We start from the raw sequence: 26,909 nt of genomic DNA, 5'->3' as shown, positions 1-26,909 counted from the left end.
AAGATTTGTTTTGTTTTTATAATTATGCAGAATCTCAAAGCTCGTATTAGCTCCAATAAGATCCCAAACAATAAATATGTAGAATAAGTTTGGAGAAGAAAAATAAAAACACACAAACATATATATATGTTTGCAATTCAACCAGTCTGGGAAAAAAAAGGTAAACTCAAGTTCCACCATGGTCTGTAATGCTAAACCTTAAGCCTGATTTATACTTTGTCTTACGATGGTGTATAAATTAAGCATTAGTGACTGTGGCTTGGACTTGAAAAGGGACGAACTGTCTTTTCAAGAGCTTCATATATGACCTTTATTCAAGCAGTTATATTTATATATAAATTATTTTTTTTGTTGATTTTCTTTTTTATAAATGTGCAGTGCTTCGTAATAAGAATTTGTCATAATTATTATTACACAATCTCTCTGTTCTGAAAGGGTCTCCTGACGCAAAATATATATCGGCTTTATCTCTGCCAAGAAATAACAAAAACAATAACAAGCCAACTCTTTTACGACTGAAAAAAAAAAAACATCCAAAAGGACAATAATTTGGAAGTGTGCTTTTTGTCAGTGCCCATAATAAACTGATATAAACTTGATTTGAGTTGATGCTGGTATATCTCATTATACTGATTTTTTTCTTTCTTTCTTAAACAATCACATGCATTTACATTTATGGATAAAGATTATTTATGTCATTTTTTTTACACCTGAAAAAAAAACTTGATAAAGATCATTAGCATTCGTAAACTAGGATCCTTTATTTTCCGTCATCTCCAGGTCTATCTCTCTCTCGCTCTCTTTTTTATTTTTTTGCAGCAGTGGAGTTTATTTGTGTGTGTCAGTGTCAGGTTTGTCAAGTGTCCGTTGATGTGTGTGTTGAACAAAGTGTTTTGTACATGTGTTTATAAGTGTATCTCACGTGTGTGTGCGCACGCTCCAACGGTGACATCTTCTGCAAGAAGTTCGATGGTGGTTGGGGGGGGGGGGGGGGGGGGGGCTTGTGGTTCCCTGGCCTCTCCCGAAGGCTTTCACAGTTTGTCCGTATCAGGAAAGATGAAACAAAAAACATGAAAACAAATCAAACAGGAGGAAAAAAGTTACTGAGGGAGAGGGGGAGGGGAGAGTCCTGCCCCGCCACCCCTTAGCGAGGACTGGGGGGGGGGGGGGTATAGGTTTGTCACTCATCATCATCCTCCTCTTCTTCCTCGCCATCGGAGAGGGAGGCGCAAGGGCGGATCTGGCGGTAGCCATCCAACCACTTCTCTACCATCTGCGTGACCAGAGGGTGGTTCCGGCGCCGCGAGCTCTTCTGGAGCGCCACCAAAACTCCGCCCTCCGTTACGCAGCAGTCTAACCACTCCCTCAGCAACTTCTCCTGCTGCTCCTCATTACCCATCTGCAGGAGGGAGGTGATGGAGAGAGAAAATAATTAACCAAACTTATGAGGCAGCTTGTTAGATCTCGTTACACCTGATTCATACCTAGTTCAAACAGCCAATTTACAAGCTCACAATGCGTTGTGCGATGCGATGAGAGCTTGTAGAATGTAGATCTTACATTTTCAGTGGCTGACACTGACGCGCAACAAAGTATAAATCAGGCCTTACACATTCTTCTAGCACCTTAATGTCTATATTATGAACAGTATATACCAGCTGCTATGCTCATGCACCTTATTACTAATACCTCATGTTTGTTTTTGTGATTAATGGGTTAATGGGGAACTGTGGTCACAGCCACACAAGTGCAATTTTCAACTCAATAGAAGTAGAAGCTGAAATTGGAGCAAGTTCACACAGTTGAGAAAGTGCAAGAATTATACTGTCTGCAATGTTACTGTATTATTATATTAATTATGTATGCTGTATTCTGGGTGTGCACAAGAAAATAAACAGATTGGAGTTGCATAAAATGTGTTTCTGGCAGCCAGACTGCCAGGCAGTCACTGCACAGCCTCTCAAAAGAAAAGTGTGATGGAGTCATTTTCCTCATCCTCAACTAAAGCCCGATTTAGACTTAGTTGCTTGTGAAAATAGCTGATCTACAATCTCACAACATTGCATTTCAATATGAGCTTGTAGCAGCTCAACTATTTCTGGTGCTCACTGTTGGCACGCCACCACCAAGTATAAATCAGGCTTATGTCCACATTTTACACCAGTGGGGGTAAAAAAACAGGGACTATACAATTCTGGAGTCATGTCAAAACTAATCCATACCAATGTTCTGGGACTCTCCTGCGAGCATGGACTCACCAAGTAACCGTTACACAGCGTAATTATTTGACTAATGTTTGATTCATTTGATTAATGTTAGGGAAATGTTTTTTTTTTTTTTGGCTATACAGCGTATGGCACAAGAGGTGTGTGTGTGTGTGTGTGTGTGTGTGTGTGTGTGTGTGTGTGTGTGTGTGTGTGTGTGTGTGTGTGTGTGTGTGTGTGTGTGTGTGTGTGTGCGCGCTCGCTCGTGTACACAGAGATAGCATTGTTTTTGATGCCAACAGGTGTGTGTAAGATACAAAGCTATCTAGCTAACATTAGCTACTGAATGAGTTTGGAGGGTTTAGTGTCATTTTGTAGATTTTAGATGGGGGGTGTGGAATAACCAAATTTTCCAGGTTTTCTCACATTTAGCCAGTCATGGCAATTAACTGGAAAGGTGCAGTCAGTTTGAGCGCAAATTTTCACCGGGAGGCATGCCCTACTAATACTACTAGGGTTGTATGCAGTGAAATTACTACCTAGAGCCATGAAATGGCAGTGCAGCATGTGATTACCGCCCTACTGTCTTCCTCCCATTCTCTCATACACATGTATTGTACTACTGCTCTCCAAAATTCTGTCAGATTGCTGTCCTTCAAATGTCTCTGCAATGTGCAAAGTATGAGTATTAATGCCATGTGTCAATTATGTTTTGACACCAGTCAATCAATAGTTGTGATTTGAAATGTAAGAGTCTGGATTACCAGGTGTTAATTATGTCATTACGACTATACAGTTGACAGTCAATGAAAAAGTAATGGCTTGTAATGTTGAAGAATGTATTTTTTGGTGTTCATCTAACGTGGACTTGTGCCCGCATATCCCTTAACCTGGAGGGATGATTGTTCTGTGATTATTACCGTGATTATTGTTCTGTGATTATTAGGTCCTTGGCTTGCTGACAGCGTGCAAAAGAAATTTGATGCCGATTGCCCTAGTAGTATGCAGGATTAGCTGTGGACTGACTCACACACACCCACGAGAGGAGATTAATGACTATTAGTGCTTACAATTAAAAACAGCCCATGAGTTAGAAAAGAAGAAAGAGGCACATAAGAAAAGTGGAGGAATGATCCAAAAATGCTAAAAGATCTAAAATATGCGACCTTTAATGTCATAATTCATAAACAAGTACCTTTCATTCTGGCATTCTGACAAACTCATTCTGAGTCACTAAAATATCATCAACTTGGCAGTTTGTCTCCCAAGGACAATAAACTGAATTCAAAGTTAACGCTTTATCTAATGAATCACAACAGACAAACGCATGCAAAAAAATGGGTTAGGGTTAGGGTTAGGGGTCAATACACAGCAGGAGGGTGTCCTTACTTCCTGTGCTGACAGGAAGTGGATGTGGAGCAGCTTCCTCTCACTATCGACCAGCGGCAGGAATGTGACGGTGACATCGTCGTCCGTGTTGAGGTTGGCGCCCGCGCCGCGATTGTCGAAGCCGTCGTTCTCCATGGCCACCAGCGCTGAGAAGTGGCCCCGCGTGTAGCCCAGGGCGATGGGGCTCTTCCAGCAGAAACTCTGCTCCCACAGCAGGGGCAAGTACACACCTGTAGCACAGAGGAAAGACAGGAGGACGTAAGGAACAAGGTGGGGAAGATGTCGAGGGTGTGGGAAGAGGAAGGTGAAAATTGTGTGGGGAGAAAGGATTGACGGATGAAAAGAGGGAGAAAGGAGAGAATGAATGAAACATCAGAGCAACTCTCTGGAACGAGACCGGCCGTTCAAACAATTTGTAGAACACAATGTAAGACCGTATAGCGTCCCCCGGTTGCTTTGACTTCAATAATTCACTAAGCAATCTCTGGTGAATGTGGTGCTTCACCTCATGACTACCATTGTAATTGAAACCACAGCTGGGCTGTCTTTTTTTCTCCCGTCTGTCTCTGAACAGTCTGCCATTGTGTTTTTACTTTTTACTGGGTTCACCTGCCGGCCATTTTAAAAACGAAGGGCCTCTCCCATCCATAGGCGCCTATATACTTTGTGTATATGCATGTGTGTATGTGTATATATATATATACACATATACATACACACACAAATATATACACACATAAATATACATACATATATATACTGTGTGTGCATGCGTGTGTGTGTGTGCGTGTGCGTGTGCGCGTGCGTGTGCGTGTGTGTCCTGTCTCTCACTCCAGCCCCTGACAGCACAAATAGCAAATCATTCTTCCATTAGGCAGGCATTACCACCAGCAGCCGGCCCTTACTGAGAGCTTTCATCATCCCCCCACACAGCCTCGTTCTGCAGGAAAATTAAAGCCAGACTGTTTTTACTACCGGGCATGGAGGTGGAACCTTCCCTCTACTCACTGGATTGGCTGGTTCTAGACTGGTTGTGATGGTTTAAATATGCTCAGACGTGAGTGCATGCATGTGCTGGAAAATGTTTTTCCCGCATTGCGATACACATGAAAAGTACAGTCCTACATAAAACCCAGCAGGGTCTTTTTTTTTAACCCATTAAGACCTGAGGCGATTCTTTAAAAAAAATCAAAATCCAAACAAAATCCTAACAAAAATCCAAGATGTTTCAAAAATAGCAGATCTACAAGCTCATAGCGCGGCACTCGGTGCCGCGCTATGAGCTTGTATATCTGCTATTTTTGAATAGCCAAAGAAATCTAAAGTGACACAGATGCGTTCCAGGTCTTAATGGGTTAAACAGTATTCGCCTTTGGACTGCTGTGGGCTCAATTACCTTTAAAACAAGTATCGCTCATTTAATACTAAAAACACCCTTCAATGAAAGTCACTGGGCTGCGTTATGATATGATTACTGCCAGATTGGTTCTAGTAAGAATGAGGGCTACAAAGTATGCCAGCTATGTCAGCTATGCAGACACATGCAGGATTGTGCCGTTTCTCATAATGCGAGTGAAACATTTATAGGCACACTGGAGTGGACGGGCTGCACAAAAAAGCCACTGCTCTTTCTTCTGCGTAAATCGCATTACGTGCCGGAGTATAAAAAAAAATGACCACCACCAGTTATCCACAAAACTGATCATAACAAAATCCATACGATCAAATACAATCCCAGGGCAAAACAAACCAGACCGGTACAAAACAAAAGATGCTCACCTTGAAAACGTGTGTACCCGAGTGTTTCGCCACGGAAACTTTTGTAATACTTCACTCCGTACACGATGATTGGCCTACGAAGTATGTGTGCAAGAACAAAAATGTGGGTCTGTTCCAAGCTGGCCCCTGGCTGCAAGGAGAGAAGAAACGACACAGGAAGGAAGAAAGAAGAGGCACATTTAGTAACCCTGTACGAAGAAAAACTACAAGACAAAAATGGATTCCCTATGCGAAGAAGAACCCCAGAATTGTTTTAAACCAAATTGTTAATAACAACATAGTACCGTAGTTTCATAAACCCTACATAATAAAACAGTCCAACGTTTAACATGTGTGTTCTATGTCACCAGCACCTGTTGAAGACTGATAAGAGACTGCTGAACTGCAGTGAGGCACTGATGGCAGACAGGATAGACTTTCAAGGGGGTTTACTGGTTTTCTTGCATCAAGAGCAGCAAGTTGCATAATTCATGCATTCATTGGTCAAGTGCATTTGCACATACATTTCTATAGCACCTGCAGGTCTGCAATTTCTATAGCACCTTTTATCCAAAGTGCTTCACATAATGTGCTTTCCATTCACTCACTCATTCACACACCGACAGCAGAGACAACTATGCAAGGCACCAACCTGCTCAACTGCAACGGTTAGGGGTTCAAAGTGCCTTGCTCAAGGACACTTCGACACAAAGCCAGGAGTCTGGATCAAACCAGGAACCTTCCAATTCACAGGCGACACACTAACCCCTGATCCACTGCTGCCCCTGTGCTTCACCAATTTTAGCTAAGATACTAGCAGGCCTAGTGTCTGCAGTGACACAGCAGCATTGTGTACATACCTGACTTGCCAGTGAGAGGATGAATGCCCAGTCTTCTTGCCATTGCTCCTCTCTCAGCGAAAAGTGCAGACCAAAACTCTGTGAATACCACGACTCCCACTCCTTCCAGCGCGTATAGAACCTGCAGACCAGACAGCAACAGGAAAACTTCAGTTAGTCAGTGACATTGTTCGACCTCCCTGAGAACGGGACTAGGTATTAGGGTGAATCATGGTTAATGCCCCACAAAAACCTAAACAGTAATTTTCTTAGTGAACAACATCAATCTGTCAGCACTACTGTAGACTTGAGTCACACTAGGCCTTTTCTTATGTAATCTGTATCTGGGTGGTTGTGTTGCTCTGATGCTTCCAACTTCAAACCAGAGAGGGAGTTTGCATAAATCCCCCGGGAATCCTGTCTTCTCAAACTGGCCTAATGCTCTAGTCTAATTCTCCAAGTAAGCCTGCAATTCCAACCTTAGATTTCAGCACTAAATCTCAACTTCCAGGACATTAGCCCCTATGTAACCGCAACTACAATGCAACTCCATTATGACTAGAGTGTGAGACTGACATTCAAGTTTCTGAAATCTGAGATTAAAGGGGTGATCTAGTAATTAGAGTATGCGGAAACCAGAAGGTCACAGGTTCAATTACGGTAATGTGTCACGGTGTCCTTGAGAGAAGCTGCACCTGCATCTGCTCACTCTTCGTTCGACACCTCTGTGACTGTGATGTTTTGTGAACAGAGAAAGCTAAATAACAAATCATCTTCCATGTATGTGTGAATGTACTTGGACAATAATCAATTTCTGAAGCACTACTGCATAATGCATGTTCTACAGTATGAGGTTACCGCTATATTCAATTACAGCGTATCTCATAACTACACAGTTGTCTCTTGTCTCCCAGTGTGTTACTGGCCTAAAACCCCCAGGCCTCACCAGTGAGAACAGTCGTGCAGGCTGTCATGGAGAGTCTTGCGGAGGACTGAGTCCTTGTCGTAGATGCCCCAGGTGGCCTGCAGTACAGAGTCCAGCAGGCAGTCCCCTGCGGTGCGGTTCCAAAGGGCATAGAGGCGGCTATCTAACCTGGTTCCCAGCTCCAGGGACCAGTTGATTATGGGGGACTCCTCTTCAAGTTCTGAGAAACCCCAGGGAGCAACAGATTGAGTGAGTTCACCTAAGTCGCTGCTTAGGTGATAACAACTAGGAGACATCAACAAAACACAGTGTCCTGTCTGAGAGGAGGGAGACACAAGATGATCACACCACCAGATTTGTTTTTTGTTGTATGAGAGGTGGTGACATTTGAAAACATTGGTGTAAGGACAGTGTGTCAACTATTGTATTCATAACTGTCAAACTAGTTTACTCATAACAGTTGGTCAAAAACATGAAGGCCACCTGTCTTTCTTTGTCCCTACTCTTGCCCATAAGTTGGACTGAATATTGGACTGATGCAAAACATTGGCCTCGTTAAACAGATGGTCTTACTAAACGTGCACCTAGGAGGAGAGAAAATGTGAGCTGGGTGGAAAAATACTGCCATTTAAAGGAGCTACACCATGAATTTAAAAAATAATAATAATATTTGATATCATATTGTTTATGTCCCTCAAACGTTTTTCAAAAGGTTTGAGCCTAAATCAAGCCTCAGATATACTCATTCCAACTAACTTCTCTCTGGCTTATAAAGCACTTTCACCTGCAATACCACATTGTCCTGTTTGGCACGGGGCGCTATTGAGCCAGTTTGTATGCATGTCATGTCCTGGTTCTGTGTTTTTTTTTTTTTTTTTTTTTTTTTTTTTTTGTTAGAACTGAAAAACGGGAGGAATTGTTCCCAGACGTGACGTAGGGTGGGGGAACAAATCTGACGGACTGTTTTCAGACCAATTTACATGAAAACCACAGATAGCCTATGAAAGCCTGCATCCTCGAAGTCGGGTATTTGTTGGAACAGAAGAGAGGTGGGGGAGACCAAAAACACACAAAAATTTAGAAAAAGTTAAAATTCATGGTGTAGACCCTTTAAGTGTGTGGGTGGGTGTGTGTGTGTGTGTGTGTGTGTGTGTGTGTGTGTGTGTGTGTGTGTGTGTGTGTGTGTGTGTGTGTGTGTGTGTGTGTGTGCGTGCGTGCGTGCGTGCGTGCGTGCGTGCGTGCGTGCGTGCGTGCGTGCGTGCGTGCGTGCGTGCGTGTGTGTGCGTGTGTTGCTCACTGTCTCTGTGTATAGGCTGGAGTGGGAGGAAGCGCAATCATTCAGCAGGGGATTGGAGAAATCCTTCAAACTCAATTAGCCTGATTAGTACAGATGCAAGTGGCATGCACGATAAGGACTGGCACACTGAGAAGCAGGCAGGCATATAGGCAGGGAGGGCTCTGTGCTGGCCATGGGAAATGTAATGAGTAATGCAACACTGCACCGCATCCGGCAGCATTCCCATTATAGTATATATGGACGAGGCAGCAGCATTAGTTTGCCAAACAACCCGACCACTGGATCTGGTTTCTCACTCTTGACTTGCAATGACTGATTTGTATTGGAGAATGCTGTTACAGTAGTGAGTACTAGTGACTCTGTAGTAAACAGACTACATAAGTAAATATTTCACCTTTCTGAACATCTCGGTCCAGCACCTCATCAAACAGTTTCTCCTGAACTGTTGGGGGCAAGTCCTCAATGTCTGCAAACAAAGCACACACAATATCAGTTCAGTCAGACACTTTCGTCAAGATAAACCATTTATTGCAATGACATTGCATTCAGTGACTCTTAAGATTATATGCGCAAGCATGACACAGAAAGTGGGGGGAACACTGCAGCCCCTTGGTTGGAGAGGCCCAGAAAAAGGAGCTTCAGGATCTAGAGGTGTCCAGATGTAGAAAAGGTCACTCTTTTATTGACAAAAGGTTGGGGTGAGTCCATTTGTAGACACCACACTCATGCCCTTACTCTACTCCATCTAAAGGACCTGAAAATGTTAGCTAAAACTGCTTCTGTCTTGGCAACTAAAGCCATGTCAACTCCCTGTTTTGTTTTGTACTTTTCACCATGGTTGCTGGCTTTCTCTTCATGCTCGGGCCCTTGACAACAGTAGTTTATTCTTTAGCTAAAATAAATGAATGCATTGAGTTTGTGGAACTACACAGAATGGCTTTCTATAGTGGCCGAAAGCCAAGGTCTGCATTGTCCCTGACAACTGCAGTGCTGAGCCACCAGCAACAGACTATAAACCACAATAGCCATTCTTCAGTGAAATTCAACAGAAATAGAATTGTGCACAACATTCAAACTCTCAAATGTTGTACAGAATTTGGGCAACACCACAAAAAAGCAATAAGAAATAATAATTTTGCCACGGGCAACAGACACACAACGTTGGTGGCTGGTATACACAGAATGCAAGAACAATACACAGTCAAGGAGCCAACGGTGGCCTCCAGGCTCAGGCAGTTGGAAGCAGACAACTGTAGCATTATGCCTCTGGAACATCCCAACGACAAGCAATTTTATAAACCAGAAGTAAACAAAACAAGCATTCTGCCACATACTTGGCAGGTCACCGGGGCTGGGTAGTCTACATTCTTCAGCTGCACACAGCAAACACAATAGGCCCTAAACTAAGTACTTTTGACACAAATGGAGAATCCTACTACAATAACACCTTTGGGAATTCATAACAAAATGTTATCGGTACAAGTGCTATAATCATGTACTCCATCACTCCAAGACTCAGAGCCATATCTTGTGCGCCGCCTTACCCTTATCCCTAAACTTCTTTGCCATTTTCTACTATTTAAAATAATATTTTTAAATAATTCAAATAGCTGATCTCACAACGTGTCGATGTAGATGGGTCAGTTGAACTAAAATGTTTTTTAAAAATAGTAAAATATGGCTACTAAGTTTAGGGATGTCTCCAACACTGTGAACCTGTTGGGGTGGGATAAAAGCCTGCTTGTTGTTTCAGCTGAGAATGGTAACAGAGGACTTTCAAGTGATCACCTTATTCATTGCATTAAAATGGATGTCTTTCAACAATCATAAAAAGCCTGCTCACTATCTCAGGACATTTTCTCTATATTCTTGGTGCCCTCTACTCAAAACCAGTGACTCATTTTCTCTGGCCTAGTTCAAAGAGGTGAGCCCACCTCAAACTTCAAGAAGATACAAAATGTAGGAGTGGCAATTGATGTACCAACAACAAAGCCCACTGCTAGTATATTCACGATGGAACAGTTGGCTATGGCAGCCTACCTACCGGCAGGTAGGGTGAAGGTGACCAGGTCTGTCAGAAAATAGCAGGTAAAGTCTCCTTTGCGCTGGTGCAAAGAGGCTGCCACTTCGCGGCGGATTTGCTCTGTCAACTCGGGACACACCATGGCTGGGATGCACTTAGCTGCCTGTTGGGACACCTGGGGGGTGGGAGGGAGAGAGGGAGAGACGGGTGTCAAAGGACAGGCAAACGATAAGTGAGGCTTATTCCCCCAATGCATTCAGTCATTCTTCTTTACATGCAGTGCAATACTCAGCCTGCTAGCAGCTATATGCTGTGGAGTTTAGGCTGGCGATGGCTACTCATTTGAATTTCAGTGGCTATATGTAAACAAGGTAGCTAAGAGGAAATCCATGGATGCTGCATATCTGCTCTCTTCACACAAGAAAAGGCGTATTTATTTTCCTTTGGTTTCCCCAATTCAATTTAGGAAGCTATGTCAGAGCTGACATTATTAAATGCACAACTAACTTTCCATTAGCGGCAAGCTAGGCTGCATTACGTTCGGGTAGAGGAAAATAAAGTTTCTGGAGTGTTCATGCGTGACTAAGGCATGTGTGCATTTTAGCAGGCATGTCTGAATGGTTCATATGGGGACACGCTCTAGCTGCTAGCACAATCCCTGGCTTGGAGAGAGAGAGAGACGGTAATGGGAGCATCGGACTGAGAGAAGGTCAAGTTCCAGATAATCTGGGATCATAGCGTTAGGATCATAGTGCTGATGGCAAATAGAGCTGCCATCGCTCTTGCACACTGGTCCACTTACAGGCATGCATTCAGCACGCAGCCGCGCTTTAGAGTCGGCTGGCAGGCTCGACACAACACTTAACAGTAACTTTTGAAAATGACAGCATTAACCCATTAAAACCAGGAACGCATCTGTGTAACCACTTTAAGCATTATTTTATACTTTGGCCATTTAAAAACAGCAGATATGCACGCTCATAGTGCGGCACCGAGTGCCGTGCTATGAGCTTGTAGATCCGCTATTTTAGAAGATTGTGAAGATTTGTGCAAATCTTTGAATATATATATATTTTTAAAGCCAACATTTATAACTCAAATCTTTGCTTCTAGGGGGTCCGTGGAACAACATATTTTGAGATGGGGTCTGCGGCCAAATACATATCATTTTTAACTGTTAGGATTTAGAAGACATTTGTAGAATCCCCAGAATCAAAGATTTGAGTTACAAATGTTCGCTTTAAAAAAATATATGTTCAAAGATTTGCACAAATCTTTTTTCCAAAAATAGCAGATCTACAAGCTCATACTCGGCACTCGGTGAGCCGCTGTGAGCTTGTATATCTGCTATTTTTGAATAGCCAAAAAAAAAAATCTGAAAATGACACTGATGCATTCCCGGTCTTAATGGGTTAAAAGCTCATACAAAGGGAGCACATTAATATTCACACGGTGGCCATTTTGATCTTAAGTCATACTCTGGGTGGGATCAGGAGACGCGTCTTGAATCATACCCCAATTCAAACTGCCAAGGCCAGTAATGAAGGTTAAGTGAGGGTAAAGTGTGGGTTTGTTGTTTGTGTGGTAAGCCGTGACAGTTTGTGGGTCTAGTCGAATCTACACTGTCGTCTGTGGAACAGTGAACAATTTAGGCATTTAGCAGACGCTCTTATACAGAGCGCATTACAAGAACAGAGTAATGGCATGAACCCTAGGGCCTAGTCAACCACCTACATGGTCAATGGTCATAAATAGAGTGCCAAGAAAACAATTAAGTTCTACAAGGCAACTAGGACAGCAGGTAAACATCAAACCTAACATCTTTTAAAAAAAAGAACATAATTACAGCTCAAAAGTAGTAAACACACCTCATTACAACAGCCTGTATAGTTTGGAACTGAAAAAAACAAAAAAACAATCACACTCCAGCTTCACTTGGAGACGCATGCCTGTGTCCTGAAGCAGAGTCTCTGTGCATCTTGTAATGCAACGTTACGTAAGTGTGATCATAGTAGGAAGGAATCACTCATCCGGAGATCTAGCCAATTCCAGACTGGTGGGTGAAAGTGCAAGCTTGAAATCCGGCTGGGAAATTAACATTAACAGTGTTCAAGCGCATCCGAGTTATGTACCCTTTATCAGGCCTGCTGTGAAGCAGTGGCAGATTGTGCAGTAGTTGATAAGTTTACTACCCAACCAGCAGCAGACCATCCATCATTCTGAGGCCCTGCTCTATTTTTCATGTTTCTAGTTCAAGTCGGCTGGTGAATTTTGGAATGCATCAGCCGGCCGCGGTTTCTTTTTCCTGCCCTGCCTAACATCTGACCTCAGTGAGCAACACAGCCAGCATGTCCTGCCTCTGGAAGCGGATGGCGAGGTGCACCAGGGTGAAGCCGTCATCGAACGCCGACGGCCGGTTCAGGAGGCGAACCTCGTCCGACGTCAACTGCCGTGCGATGTCGCCCCCCGATGATTTGTAGGCCTCCACGGCTGCCAGGTCACCCTCCACCACACCTAGAGCGGGACAGAAATATGGTTATTTTCCTGATTTCATATCTAAACTAGAGGGTTTCATGGACATAATTACTGCACTGTCATGCTGTGACCACAAAAGTAGGTCACTGTTGGGCACAGATACATTTGCGCACTCTCTTTTTATATTTATTAACGCAGACATTCAATGTATAACAACCAGACAAATCTATACCTCTGTCTTACGTAACGTGAAATGGACAATTTTACTTGCCACTCATCACACTGTTCAGTTTCATTGGTCATTCCATTTACAAGCAAGAACCACTGAGGTCTAATCACTGTGTTACGCATCACAGTGGAGCATACATGTGGAACGTTTAACCAGTGTTGTGGGTTACGCTACAAGTAACGCTGTTCCTGTAATCGGATCATTTGTAACAGAGTAACCTTACGCGTTACTTTTGCAATTAGAGTACTCTGTTACTTAGTTACCTTTTCCAAGATAATGGCGTTACTTTGTTAAGGCCTATATTTCCCTCTTCCTTCTGTTGCCACAAAGGAAAAGGAAAATCCATCCGACGTATAGTTTCCTGATGAGCTTGCCTCGTCTCTGTCAACGGAGACCTGCACGGATGTTACACAAAAATCGGTGACCGATGCCTTGATTGCGTTATCATTCTATTCAATAGATCACCACTTTTGGTGTGACAGTGTCACACGGCTGACAGAGAGGTTATCCTTCAGTACGGGGCCGTGGGATTTGTAGGTGAAAGGAGAAAGACCATGAACATCGATGCAAATTAATTAGCCTATCCCAGTATGCCTTGGTGAAGCTCAGCACAGCTCCTCAACACTGGTGGCCACTCGGGTATGCTGCACTCATGATTTTATGTTTACCAAACTTAATCGTAATGAGCTGTAATGGGGACATTGTCATACCTCGCAAAGGGTTTTAATCGTCGTTAACGCAAAAGTAATCCAACATCATCCAGAAGACATTGTGTGTCCCAGGCTCCCAGCGCCAAAGATTGGGCAACATTTAGATTTGAAAGTCTTATCTCCACAGTGGCCTTAACCGCTTAAGGTTGGGGTCATATCTAATCTATAATGCATTTATTTAATGTTGTTGTCCAATACAAGTGGTATTTGACCCACAGGACCCCCCCCCCCCTCCCCAGTGTGCTGAGACTAATGAAGTGTGGCTTATTGATTGTAACTAGGGTAAACAGAATAAATCCAATGTATGCTACAACAACTGTATTGTAACCCATTGTAAAACAATGATTCAGAGGAAACAGATTATCCGTTTGAAATGAAGTACAGCGAGTCATTTGGTGCATTAAAAATGATGGGTGACGCTTCTTGGAAAAGAATTCAAAAGCACAATTAATGAAACACTTGGTAATCGTCAACAGCTTTTGATTTTTGAGCCGAGACAGACATTATTTGCAGGAAGCTAAGAATTTTGTTTTTACGGCATGGCTCTGCAGGAGTCTAGAGGGTCGGTCTGTCCATCTGTAAACCCACAAACAGCTGGACCAATCAGCACCAGAATTCTTGTGCACACTACCAGTAGGCCACAGAAGTAATTATAGTAAATATAGAAGTGACTAACTAACCTTCGCTAAATTTGTGGAATCTCAGTGGAATGCAATAGGGCTGTGATCAGGCTGAAACAGACGACATTGACATCACAGATGACTGCCGTCTCAGGCTAGCCACATGAAGTCTGACATTTACATTGGAGCCTGGCTCCATCACACTGTTCAGGTTAAGCGAGTGGATACTGAGATCCACATGATTAGATTTCGTTTTTTGCTTTCAAATGAGAAAACTGATGACTTAATTTAAGTATTTTAGGTGAATCAAGACTGTGGCACACCACTGACCAACAAAGTAGAAACATACACTGACTAAACATGCACTTGTATGCACACAGCCACACACCTCACTCTGTTTTGCTTCAGGCTTCTCATTTGTGAATATAAAGTGTCACTTTGGCAGCCTGTTGCCCAACTCCTCCCCTTGAACACAGACAGACCGAATAACCTTGGCTTATTGAACCATGACCCTGGGAACAGCCAGATACGCCACAGACTCACAATCATTAGGTCCAGACAAGTTCACAACGGTGAGTTCAAGTTACCAGGTTCTGACCTGACCACCTCTGTCTACCAAACATACATGACCTGCACGTATCGCTTCAACATAATGCCTAATTTATACTCGGTTGCAGTGTCGCACACCGTAAATAACAGATCTACAAGCTCACACAAGCTCACATCGCATATGACGTGTTTGTACATCAGCTATTTTCGGGTGACAGTTGCACGATACCGTGCACAGCTAAGAATAAATCAGCCTCAAGTTGAACCTGTTCGACTCACGTGTCAACAGAACAACATCTACTCTTAAAGTAAACTTCCAGGAATTACTCTTTGAATTACTACTACTGGCAAATGCATGTGTAGCAGTCTCTCCCGCTCTCTCGTGCGTTACACAATAAGTCAAGAGGACCACACACAATGCTTAGCAACATAAACTGAGAGGGGGGGGGGGGCACAGATAAAGAGAGGGTCAGTGTGTGTGTGTGTGTGTGTGTGTGTGTGTGTGTGTGTGTGTGTGTGTGTGTGTGTGTGTGTGTGTGTGTGTGTGTGTGTGTGACTGAGAGAACCAGAGAGGGTGAGAAGATGGTGAGAGGACAAAGTGTGCCATGGGGAGCTGGCTGCTCAGTGAGAGATGGAACAGGGTACAGTAAGTATATACAGCATAGTTGCTGCACAGCGTGACAGGGAGGGGATCACACAAAGCGCTCCATTAGTGTGGGCGCGCCGTTGGCCCTGCAGCCAGTACTGTACTCAATAAGGTGTTATGGGAATATGAGAGACAAAACCTGCAAGCACTCAGACACATACTGAAAGACACCAGCTAGAGTGAACAGATTTGGGCTAAATGCGCTGCTGTTTTCCTGTAACAGTCTAGCATTTCGTTGTTCCTGAAGATACCCTGTATGCTTACTCTAGCAGTTAGGCCTATGCGATATTGTTCATCAAACTTGGTCCTTATTTTAATTTAATTGCAATTTAATTTCATATTTAAAAAAACACTGCCACCAGATTCCTTTCTGCTTCACATAGTAACGTGAATAAAGATGTGTTGTTAGCTTGTAGATCCTTTTTTAAACGCCACACCATCATACTCTATTCATGGAGGTATAGGCTCTAGCCTTGCAGACCATTATGTATGTATGCAGTGTCATTCATGATTATTATTGTGTCTCATATGGCACTGGTGCAGAAAAAAGATAGTCATTTTGCATTTTAAGGCAAAATGCCAGAGGGTATATGGTGGTAGAAAGATTTCTATGTAACTGTGGTGCTCTTATCAGCACATGGTACAAAATGTTATCTATGACTAGAAGTGTAAAAATATAATAGTAGATGGAAACACAAACATTTCAACAGCAGCCATTGAATGTATGGTACAATTTCATATTTTTGGGTTGAGCAGCTGAGGTGTGTGTGTAGATTGAATTGCAGTTTGCTACTGTATATTGTCATTCAACAGTTTAGTCTCACAGGCCGATACATTTACCAGGGTAGGTCATCAAGCAATGCCCTGGATCCCACCAAGGCCCCAACAGGAGGTTGATTTGAAACTGGTCGCCTTTTTCAGCCCACCTGAGTTTGCAGGTCTGACTTCAATCCACTCAAACGTATGAAAACATATTCTTTCCTTCTTTCCATGTTCTTTGATATTGAAAATTACATTTGAGAGTATTATATAGTAATATTAACACAGCAATATACTTAAAAGCTATCTATAATGTTTGGCCGGTAAAACAAAACTGCCTTGCTGGCACTCTTTTAAATCCATCAGCCACTTTGGTCGGCAAGCTAAAAAGTTTGTTTGTTCCCTGTACCCAATCCCATCCTTCCCCCCATTCAGAATAAATGTCCACTTGATGAAGAGCCAGTAGAGGCTTTTAGGGGCACTCTGAGCTGTATTTGAGTGAGTTCTCCCCTTTTACAGGAAACACAAATCACTGGTCCTGGAAGAACTATGGAGGGTTGGGCAATCATGGACATGTGCTCATAGGGAGCGGCGGCTTGGGAGAGGGGGATGGCAACCAGGCCAGGGCCCCATATAGAAGAGCCAGTAACACCACATTTCTGACCAGTGAGGGAGACGCAGCCTACATCTCATCACTGGAGCTCCTGATTGTTTTGACACGGCTCCACGTTGTGAGGCTTGGCGCTTCCTCAACCTCACAGCCCGTGTCTGCACAGCAACGGCAACCTGCATGACGGCAACCTGCGTGGCGGAGAGTGAGACATTGAGTGGGGAGCACTTCAGAGTAGAGGGAAGGCGCAATGCCAATGGAGAGTAGAGCTGAGTGAGTGCGCCTCGACCCTTCCTGCCTCTCTCTCTCTCCTAGCGCATTAAACCCACAGGACATGCAAGCATAAGCGCACAGACGCTGCTTTTCTTCCGCTCCATGTTAATGAATGCAGCCGTTCTCACTTGCCGCGCACGGACACTCCGCCTGCGCACGTTAACTTTCCCCACTCTGGGGCGAAAGAAACGTTTGTCAGCACATATATTCTCATAGAAATACTTTGTATATAGGGTGACCAGACATCCCTGTTTGGCCAGGATTGGCAAGCGCAATAAAGCCCGTGTGTGGATGCTTTTTTTGGTGGATCTCCATCAACGTGTGTAATAGATAATTATATGTGGATATGTTGCTTTGCACAGACCACGGTTTACAGGTTAATCTGCAGCAACTAAATACTCACTCAATAATGTCTCTGTTATTGGATAATTATTTTCGGGTGGGCAGAAAACTGGGTCACCGGAATTCTCTGGCTGACTCTTATCCAGCAATACTATTTGCTTACTTCATTCATTCCAATTCATTCTGCAGTAGCACATACACCTAATGTAAACAAGCCCCCTTCCGTCTCTCCCACGTCTCCAGGTGGCCGCCTGGGGCCTGCCTAAACCATGGCAATGAAACAGCCTTCCTCTAGTAAAAGATGAGAAATTGGTCTAATAAACCCACACTGGCACAAGCAAGTAGGCTGTTAAAGAGTCAGGGTCCCATCCGTGAACCAATGTGCCCCTGGTGACAGCTTAAAGGGAGGCCACTTGTGGTTTACCAAATTGAAGTTGCAACTCCTCAGCCTTCAGGTATGATCAGGGCCTGACAAGGCTCATAATCTGACATAAAACTGTTCTCTAACACAATGCTATTGAATAATAGCATGATAAAATCTGTGCAAAATCTGTGCATTGTGTGGTGATGTCATGCATTGGGTCATTACTGTAGGTCCAAAAGACCTAAGAAGTTTGTGCTTCAAGGCTTCAACAAGTACAGTAAATTCTGACAAATAACTTAAAAACAGCATATCATTAAGTGACACCAGTTGAACTTGAGCGTACAGTATATAATGAGATATGCTCATGCATGCTGCAGGGGAGAAGGTCAGTGCTGATGTGCAGACTTGTTTATTTTTGACTTGTGCAGCATCGCTCATGTTATTTTTAGTGCAGCAGGTCCCACGGATACCAACTAGGCTCGTCACAAACGATGGCACTTCAGCCACCGTTAAGTGTTTACAAACCTATTTGTGTGTGTGTGTGTGTGTGTGTGTGTGTGTGTGTGTGTGTGTGTGTGTGTGTGTGTGTGTGTGTGTGTGTGTGTGTGTGTGTGTGTGCCCCCACATGTCAGAGCAGGGGAAACCTCACTGGCAACAGAGGACAATTTAGTGTCCTAATAGCTCAACTTAACTATAGTACTACCAAACTGTGCCACCCTAGGCTCAACTGATTTTATCAAATTATTGGATTATACCAAAAAGAAAACAAAATGGGTGTCGTGTCCTTGGAGAGAAATATGCAAATGTAACAGTTTGGTTGTCAAGCAGACACTTGCAGATGTTCAGTAAGTGTTTTTGTAACGGTGCTGTTGTAAGCGTCGATTGGATGGCTGGAACGAAAGCAAAAAGGTTGCCGTCTGAGCATGGCGGCGATGCTAGTTTATTACCAGGCTAATTGTTTACATGAACAAAACCGGCAGCAAACAACTCATGTGGGCTTGGTATCTGGTTGCTATAGTAGATACCTGATAAAAGTCAGCTGGACCGAAACGTTGTTCTGTATTAAATAAACAACTCCTGTAAGTTAAGAGACAGGGTCCAAGACTTCTCCCTTTTTTCATGGTTACTGTAGTAAAAAAGGCACAGTATCGCTAATCTACAAATGCAAAACGTCTTTATTATTTTTCTCAGGATCCAGTCCCTTAACTGAACAGTGTGGAGCCAGGCTCCGATATAATGATGCAGAACCATTCATTAAGCTTAAGTGCTCTCTCTGGTATCTGCTGGGACAGGGTCAGTCTGGGTTGCTTAATCCATTAAGGCCAGGAACGCATCTGTGTCATTTTAGATTTCTTTGGCTATTCAAAAATAGCAGCTCAAGGCGCAGCACCGAGTGCCGCGCTACGAGCTTGTAGATCTGCTATTTTTGAAAAGAATGTGTACAAATCTTTGAAAATATATATATATATCTTTTTTTACTCAAATCTTTGCTTCTGGCGAGGGGTCCCTGGAACAAAATATTTTGAGATGGGGGTCCGCGGCCAAATACATATCATTTTGGGTGGTCCTTGACATGAAAAGGTTTGTGAACCACTGATTTATAGCAACATAAGTTTAAAAAAAACTGTTAAGATTTAGAAGACATCTGCATAATCCCCAGAAGCAAAGATTTGAGTTAAAAAAAACAATATATATTCAAAGATTTTTCAAAGAAATTGCAGATCTACAAGCTCGTAGCAAGCTTGTATATCTGCTATTTTTGAATAGCCAAAAGTATAAAATAATGGTTATAGCTAAAGAAATATCTAAAATTACACTGATGCGTTCCCGGATTGAATGGGTTAAAGGGCAAGAGGCAAACAAGGCTAGGTTATTTGCAATCAGATGAGTAGAGCTGTACTTTGTGTCAGAGAGCATTCTCTGACCTAACAACTCCTCTGCTTCAGCTCATGCAGGATGCGTGGTGAGCTTGTAGTAGATTGGCTACTTTCATTGTGCGACGCCCAAGCGCAACTAAGCATATCGCAGGCTTAAGTATTATGAGCAACAACTCTCTGTCACTGCACCACCGATGTTATCCGTAAGAATTGATGGGAAAAAGTAGGGAGATGTCTAGTGTGCGCTGTTAGGTGTAGCATTGCATAGAGTATCTGTCAAAGAAATGTAGCATGTGGGTGGTGGTGGTAGCTGCCTGGGATGGCTGGTGGTGTGCTGAATAAACCCAGTGTGCTGTACAGTTCATGCAATGATAGGATGTGTGAGTTAAGGAATATGAAAAAAGGAAGGGGAGCTTCAATCTCTAGCAGCAGGTACCAGTACTTATCGATCTATCCCGCTGTCTGGAGTGGAGTGAGTGAGTGAGTGAGTGAGTGAGTGAGTGAGTGAGTGAGTGAGTGAGTGAGTGAGTGAGTGAGTGAGTGAGTGAATGAGTGAGTGTGAGTGAGAGTGAGAGAGAGTGAGAGAGAGTGAGAGAGAGAGAGAGTAGGCGGTCGGACACTTGCTGCCTATGCAGACTCATAGGAGGTTTTCACTGTCTGCGGAAGAATTAAGGTTTCCATCAATGTAAGAGGAAGAAATCCAAAACAAATGGACCAGGCCGCAAAATTGCATTGCAGCCAATAACCGTAATATAAGCTTGGGCCGTAATATTAATTTCACAAAAGATTTGGGAGAAGTCATGCTTTACGGTTGCGCCTGTTTCTCGCGTCTACGTCTAATAAAACACGACGAAGAGACAGAGCCTTAATATTTACTGCCATAACTCACCGGCGCAGGCGTTGAGAAACAGCCAGTCAGTCCGCCTCATCCTGTTCTTGATCTGCTTCAGCTTTTTAAAGTCCACCTCCTGCTCCTCTCTGCTTCCGATGCCAGCCCCCGATGCCAGCTCGATCCTCTGAAAGTCCATGTTCACCTCCGACTCCCGCTTGGAGGTCGGTGGCGACCTCCTCTGGCTTCCACTGCACCCCCCCACTCCCCCGACCACACCGATGCCCGCCGTGACGGCAACAATGCCCCTACGGTTGTCCCTGTCCTGCTCATTGAGGATGGAGGGAGGCTGCTGGCTCTCAGGCTCCGACGCTAGTTTGATGGGCTCTGCCAGCAGGCTGTTCGGCCTGGGGAGGTCACACACCACGCACTTGCGTGCCTTGGGCCAGTTTTCATAAGTACAGGCAGTGCAGGTCCAGTGCTGTGCGCGGGTGTTGAGCCTGTTTCGGTCATTATATTCCTCACAGGGGTCCGTGGGGGTGGTCGGGGGAGCGGGTCGGCATCCAGAGCCTGAGGTCTGGGGCGACTCTGTGGGGCTCCGGGGCTGCTGGGCATGATGCCCCAGGTGGTGCTGCCCATGGTGCTGCTGCCCCTGCTGCCTTTGGCACAGGCACTGGGTGCAGCGGATGGCACGGGGCCAGTTCAGGTAGGTGCACATGTGGCAGGACCACTTGCTAGTAGGCTCGGGGACGTCGGCGATGCGGACACGGGGCCGCGCGCTGGAGTCTGGGCAGATGAGGAGACTGGAGCCCCCCTGGGGCGGGCTGTTGCTGTGGCTGAGGCTGGCGGGGTCCCACTGGTGCCGGCTGGCATCCAGGCCGGGGCTGCTCTTGAAGGGTTCCTCGGTGATGATTGCACCCCTGGTGGGCCTCTGTGCGCGACACATGGTGCACTTAATGGCTGAGGGCCAGTTCTCATACGTGCAGTACTCACAGGGCCACTTCACACCCAGCTCAGTCATCGTCGTGCCGCCACCGGGTGGGAGGCTCGCCGATGCTCAGAGGGTGGTTCAACTCTCAAGGACCCACACGGCAAACAGGACTCTAGGATGGGGAAACAAGAGACAGGCCAGTTTACAAAAAGTCTGCATGTTGAACACAAAAGGTGTGTATACAGTAGTGCAAAATGTAGGCTTATGTAGCATTCTGTAAAAGCAAGCAATAATCGTATATAATGAACAATGGGTAAAACAATAGAAGGGTGCTCAATCTTTCACGTTTTCATTGGTTAACTTTGATACAAATAATAAATAAATAATGGAGGCTTTGCTACCACCGCCTGGCGCCTATTTAGCTCAACATCTGGGTCATTCTGTATGATCTGGGTCATTCCGTATCAAATGTGGTCTCGTCCGTTCAGTGAGGGAAAACACAGGCTGCCTAATGTGCCACTCACATTGGTATAAATCCTGCCGTTAGAACACTGGCCCTAATCTGTGTGGCACACAGTAAATCAAAGTCAGTGGGAAGGAAGGAAGGGTGTCTTTCTATGTACAGCTGGGTCTCAGGCAGCAAGGTGGAAGGACCAAGATGCCGTAACTGCAACGTGATACTGTGTCTCAACACCTAAACCGATATGGCTTTAAACACATACAGATACAGTGCAAATGTGTCCTACACACTAAGCTGGGTAACAAGACACAAGGACAGATGAAACCAGATATACAACACTCATAACTCGTGACTAGCAAAGACCAGTGGTGTGGTGGAAGAAGTACTCACATTTGTTACTTAGGTAAATCAATACTGAAATGTAGAAATACTCTGTTAAAGTAAAAGTCTGGTAATCGACATTTACTTATGTCGTATAGTATTGTTGGCATAAAAATATACTTAAAGTACCAAAAGTAAAAGTAGTCATTATGCAGAATGTCCTACTTCCCAAGTTTTAAAACGTATTAAAAATCATTTGAAAATAGCAAATCTACAAGCTTGTAGATCGGCTATTTTCAAATGGACAAAGTGTATATATTTGAGTGGTGCCAACCACTCCTACATTTGACTTTGTCTGTGTGTCCGTCCGTATGTTTGAGCACGGCTGATTGGTCAAGCTTCACGTGACAACATATTGTTGCTGATTGTTGCGGATGCAACCAGTTACACTTTCAATGGCACCACTCTCTTCACACTGGGTGTGATTTTTAGTAATAATCTAAATATACAAGTAACTAAAAGTTTTCAAATAATTGTAGTGGAGTAAAAGTACAATATTTGCCTCTGAGATGTAGTAGAGTAGAAGTAAAAGTATTTCAAACTGGAAATACTCCAGTAGAGTCAAAATACCTCAAAATGACTTTACACCACTGTTAAAGACAGATGCACTGACACTGAACTCGCCCCAAAGTACACACTCAAAACAAAAGTAGTTTATATACAACAACAACAACATATTGAGATACTGAAAGGTGACGTTAGTTTACTTTATCTCAAAGCAAACAATCACGTAGGTAGCTTCAATTAAATTGCAAACCACAGCACTTTGATAGCCTAATTTAAGTAAAATGCAGATTGCAAACGCCAGCAGGCTTGTCAAGAGAGGGGAGAATGGCAAAACCAGGCTTTAGAAGGGAATAGAAGTGACATTAAAGTTACCACTTAACATAATTATCTAGCAAATAGTTAATGAATAGCTCAGTACCTCAACTTGAGAGGGGCAGAGTTACTGCACCACACCTCTAGGGCAGGGGTCTTCAACGTTTTTCAGGCCAAGGGCCCCCAAGCTGAGAGAGAGAGATGAAGCAGGGACCCCCTCGCTATATTGTACAAAATTCTGTTTCAAATTAAACTTTTTTTTGTTTTACTTGGTCTGCTCTTTTGGGGGTGCTAGGGTTCAAGTGGTTAAAAATCATATCACGCAAAAACAAAATTGCCCCCCCCCTGTATTAACTCTGAGGACCCCCTAGGGATCCCGGACCCCCTGTTGAAGACCCCTGCTCTAAGGTTATCGATGTGCCCTGTGAAAATCAACACATTGGTGAAAGACAACACTCCAGACTAGCACAAAAACAACTGTCCACAAAATAGACATTACCTGTGTTTACATCACACTCCCTGCTGCTTCAAGTTCTCACTGAGGGGGTGTAGTCATTATTTTAAGTAGCAGGCTGTTGCGTTTATATGTGTACATAACATTAACTTAAAGGCTCAATACGCTTTTTTCCCTCTTTTTGTTTTTACATTATAGCCTTAAAAGGAGGTTGATTGGTAGATGTAAAATGTGCTATTGTCAACTTTCTTACCCAATCATAAATCAACAGATATATAGATCTGTTGTACTTCCAAGATTTAAGAACACTGCCAACGTAAACAAAGTCCCCAAAACACAAACCCATTTAGCTGTAGTCTGCTGTAAGTCCTTCTATTAGGAGCCGATCAGTGGTGTATAGTAACTAAGTACATTTACTACTGTACCGAGTAGTACTGTACCGAGTACAATTTTGAGGTATTCTTTTACTTTACTGGCGTATTTCCAATTTTCAATACTTTTACTTAAGTTCTACCCCACTATATCTCAGAGGCAAATATTGTACTTTTACTCCACTACAATTATTTGAAAACTTTAGTTACTAGTTACTTTGCAGATACAAATTATTATAATAATAGACCTCAGCCCCATTTTATACATACAAGGCAAACATTTTAATACTTGTTTCAGGCCTTTTACTTGCAACAGATATTTTTATATTGTGGTATTGCTACTTTTACTTAGGTAAAATATCTTGAGTACTTCTTCCACCACTGGAGCCGAGTCAAATCACCTTGAGAGAGAATAACAACATGTCTCCACACTGCTCGTGTTTATTTTTGGTGGAGGGGCGACCCGTCCCATTTGTTTACATTTGAATCAGTGAACGGGCCTTTGAAGCTCTGCGGGCCGTAATAATAAGGTTAATATAATCGTGACTAACTAATACAATGTGTTCAATTACAGATCCACTGATTAGACAACATTCAGTTCTATTGCCAAAGCCAGCAAGAAGAGTCTGGTGGCAGCTGGTTGCTAAGTATCTGACGTTACTTTCTCTAGACGGTAACGTTAATCGCTTCAGGAGCCAGTGTTGCCAGGCGTTGTGAGAGAAACAAGCAACCAGGTCTATGAAAACAAGCCCAAAAGAAGCGAGCCCTTCTTCTCCCTTTAAACATTGGCTTTTTGATAATAGCCAATCTACAAGCTCACACCGCGTCACGGTTGTGAGCTTGTAGATCTGCTATTTAAAAAAAAAAAGTGGATTATCTTCTTAACATTTTAACAACGCAAATCTTGTATGGGGGTCCCTGGCATTCAAGATGGGGGTCCGCTCCGCAGATAAATACATATTAATTTTGGGGTCCTTGGCTTGTTTGAGTATAAACAATATTTAGGAAACCAGCCCAAATAAGCAACTTACACTTTGTAAACAACCCCCCCCCCCCCCCCCCCAAAAAAAAAACCCCGCAACCATCAATATTTACAAACAACTTTACAGGAAAGCCTAGCCCAAGGTTGCTTATAATAAGCACACATGGCAACCCTGTCAGTCAGAAGAAGCTCTCCTCCAACAACTCTGCATGGATTCACCAGGCTGGTCAGAGAGTGAGACACACAAAACACGGCCTTACCCTTGATTCCTCTCCCGTGTTTTTGTTTACAATCCTCCTGGCTTTCAAGTACGAACCAGAACAAACAAGAGCAGCTCCCGTCCAGTCCCACTCCGACCGTATGAGTCCCGAACCGAAGTCCGCCTGCTCTTATGTGGTCGACAGCCACATATTTACGTTCGTACGAGGCTCCCTCCGTTCAGAACGATACGGCTTCGAGGTCCATAAAAGCGGTAGTAACGACCTCCCCCCCACCCCGACCCGTCCCTCTGCCGTGTGTTTTTGTCGTTTTAAATCATTTTTAATCCCCGTTTCTTCCCAAACGCCAAGGCTGACCGTCTTTAATGGCGTCGCGGAGGGGAGGCTACGGGGGCAGGCTGGTTAAAAAACACACAGACACTAGTGGCTGGAGGTCCGTGGGCCCAGTTACAGTCTGTACACAGTCCAAATCCCATAGCCTGAACGGATTGTTGCCAGGTTTTGCGAGGGAAATAAGCAGCCAGGTATATGAAAACAAGCCCAAAAGAAGCAGAATACTTTAAACCTGTGCATTGACTATTTGAAAATAGCCAGCGCGACGCGTGGTGAGCTTGTAGATCTGCTATGTTCTAACCAAATCTTGGAAAAAGAGAAAAGTAAACAAACATCTTGTATGTGTGGGTCCCTGGCACCAAATATTTTCAGATGGGGCATGGGGGTCTGTCAACAAATACATATGCATATGGGGATCCTTAACATGAAAATGTTCAAGAACTACTGGTTTAACAACAGTAGGAAGTAAGCCCAACTAATCAACTGCACTTTAGAAACAAGCCCAAAAAACAGCAACGACCAATATTTACAAGCTACTTTACAGGAAAAACAAGCCCAAAGTCGCTTACAATAAGCGGACATGGCAACGCTGATTGTCGCGCAGTGATTGGATAGTTGGTTGTCAGGTAGCCTGTGTTGTTTTCCCGACCATTCATCGTTAAATATGTGATAGACGATATTTTTCCCTCAGAGAATTGTCTGAAGATAACGTTATTAAAGCCTTAAATTAACTCTAGTTTATTGACGCTCTAGTTTTAGCAGACGACACTGCTCCCCAAAGTAGTGTATGAATTTATTCTCAGTTGCCTGGCAACCACCAAGCCAATCGCAATGCCTGACCCGCTATCCTCCCGGAGGATGCCATCTAAAACTCTACACCTGAATCTGCCCTACAAAGCCCCATTGGTTGCCTCCTCCGTATCGCTTCACGTCGACCAATCGGAGTTTACGTCCTTCCATTCCCAGGCGTTAAAGGGCTTTATCATCAAAGCGGGTCTCAAATGTCAAATAATAATAAATGCCATTCAACCTCGATCTTTATATTTTCCCCCTTCAAACTACGAAGCAACGACAGTTTCCCAATGTACGCGTACATTTTGATTCCAAAAGAATCGCAGTTTGTTGCATTATTCCTGGGCTGGCAACCTATAGTATCTCATCAACAAACACAGACAGAAGGATGATGTCATCGTAAAGAATACTGCAGCAGCGGTCTGCAGTAATACATGACAGCTTGGGGGG

At 43.8% G+C, this 26,909-nt stretch overlaps 1 protein-coding gene across 2 annotated transcripts; it reads right to left on the bottom strand.

Annotated features, from left to right (window-relative positions):
* Nucleotides 1–25,665, bottom strand: zranb1b (zinc finger, RAN-binding domain containing 1b). 2 transcript variants are annotated; one of them, XM_084077339.1, is made up of 10 exons: nucleotides 25,377–25,665; nucleotides 20,779–21,821; nucleotides 12,762–12,949; nucleotides 10,457–10,610; nucleotides 8,807–8,878; nucleotides 7,137–7,335; nucleotides 6,217–6,332; nucleotides 5,373–5,498; nucleotides 3,594–3,823; nucleotides 1–1,399 (listed from the first exon to the last, which is right to left on the bottom strand). In XM_084077339.1, exons 2-10 carry the CDS (start codon nucleotides 21,737–21,739, stop codon nucleotides 1,181–1,183), a joined length of 2,265 nt encoding a protein of 754 aa, XP_083933465.1. In that variant the 5' UTR covers nucleotides 21,740–21,821; nucleotides 25,377–25,665; the 3' UTR covers nucleotides 1–1,180. The 2 variants fall into 2 exon arrangements, with proteins under 2 accessions (XP_083933465.1, XP_083933464.1); XM_084077338.1 differs by having other exon boundaries at nucleotides 5,373–5,502; nucleotides 6,212–6,332; nucleotides 25,377–25,664.
* Between the last annotated feature and the right edge of the window lie 1,244 nt (nucleotides 25,666–26,909).

This window comes from Gymnoscopelus microlampas (assembly GCF_963454915.1).
Source record: "Gymnoscopelus microlampas genome assembly, chromosome: 13".
In the NCBI taxonomy this organism is placed as follows: Eukaryota; Metazoa; Chordata; class Actinopteri; order Myctophiformes; family Myctophidae; genus Gymnoscopelus; species Gymnoscopelus microlampas.
The sequence above is the reverse complement of the archived record's forward strand: the minus strand, read 5'-3'. Positions and strand labels throughout refer to the sequence as shown.

Bases quoted from the DNA above. Each gene is read 5' to 3' on its own strand.
- zranb1b (XM_084077338.1), bottom strand. From the start codon at position 21,739: ATGACTGAGCTGGGTGTGAAGTGGCCCTGTGAGTACTGCACGTATGAG. The intron at 8,879-10,456 runs GTAGGTAGGCTG...CTTTGTTTGCAG, and splicing joins CACCTTCACCCTACCTGCCG to ACATTGAGGACTTGCCCCCA. The intron at 1,400-3,593 runs GTAAGGACACCC...TCCCTCCTGCAG, and splicing joins ACTTCCTGTCAGCACAGGAA to ATGGGTAATGAGGAGCAGCA.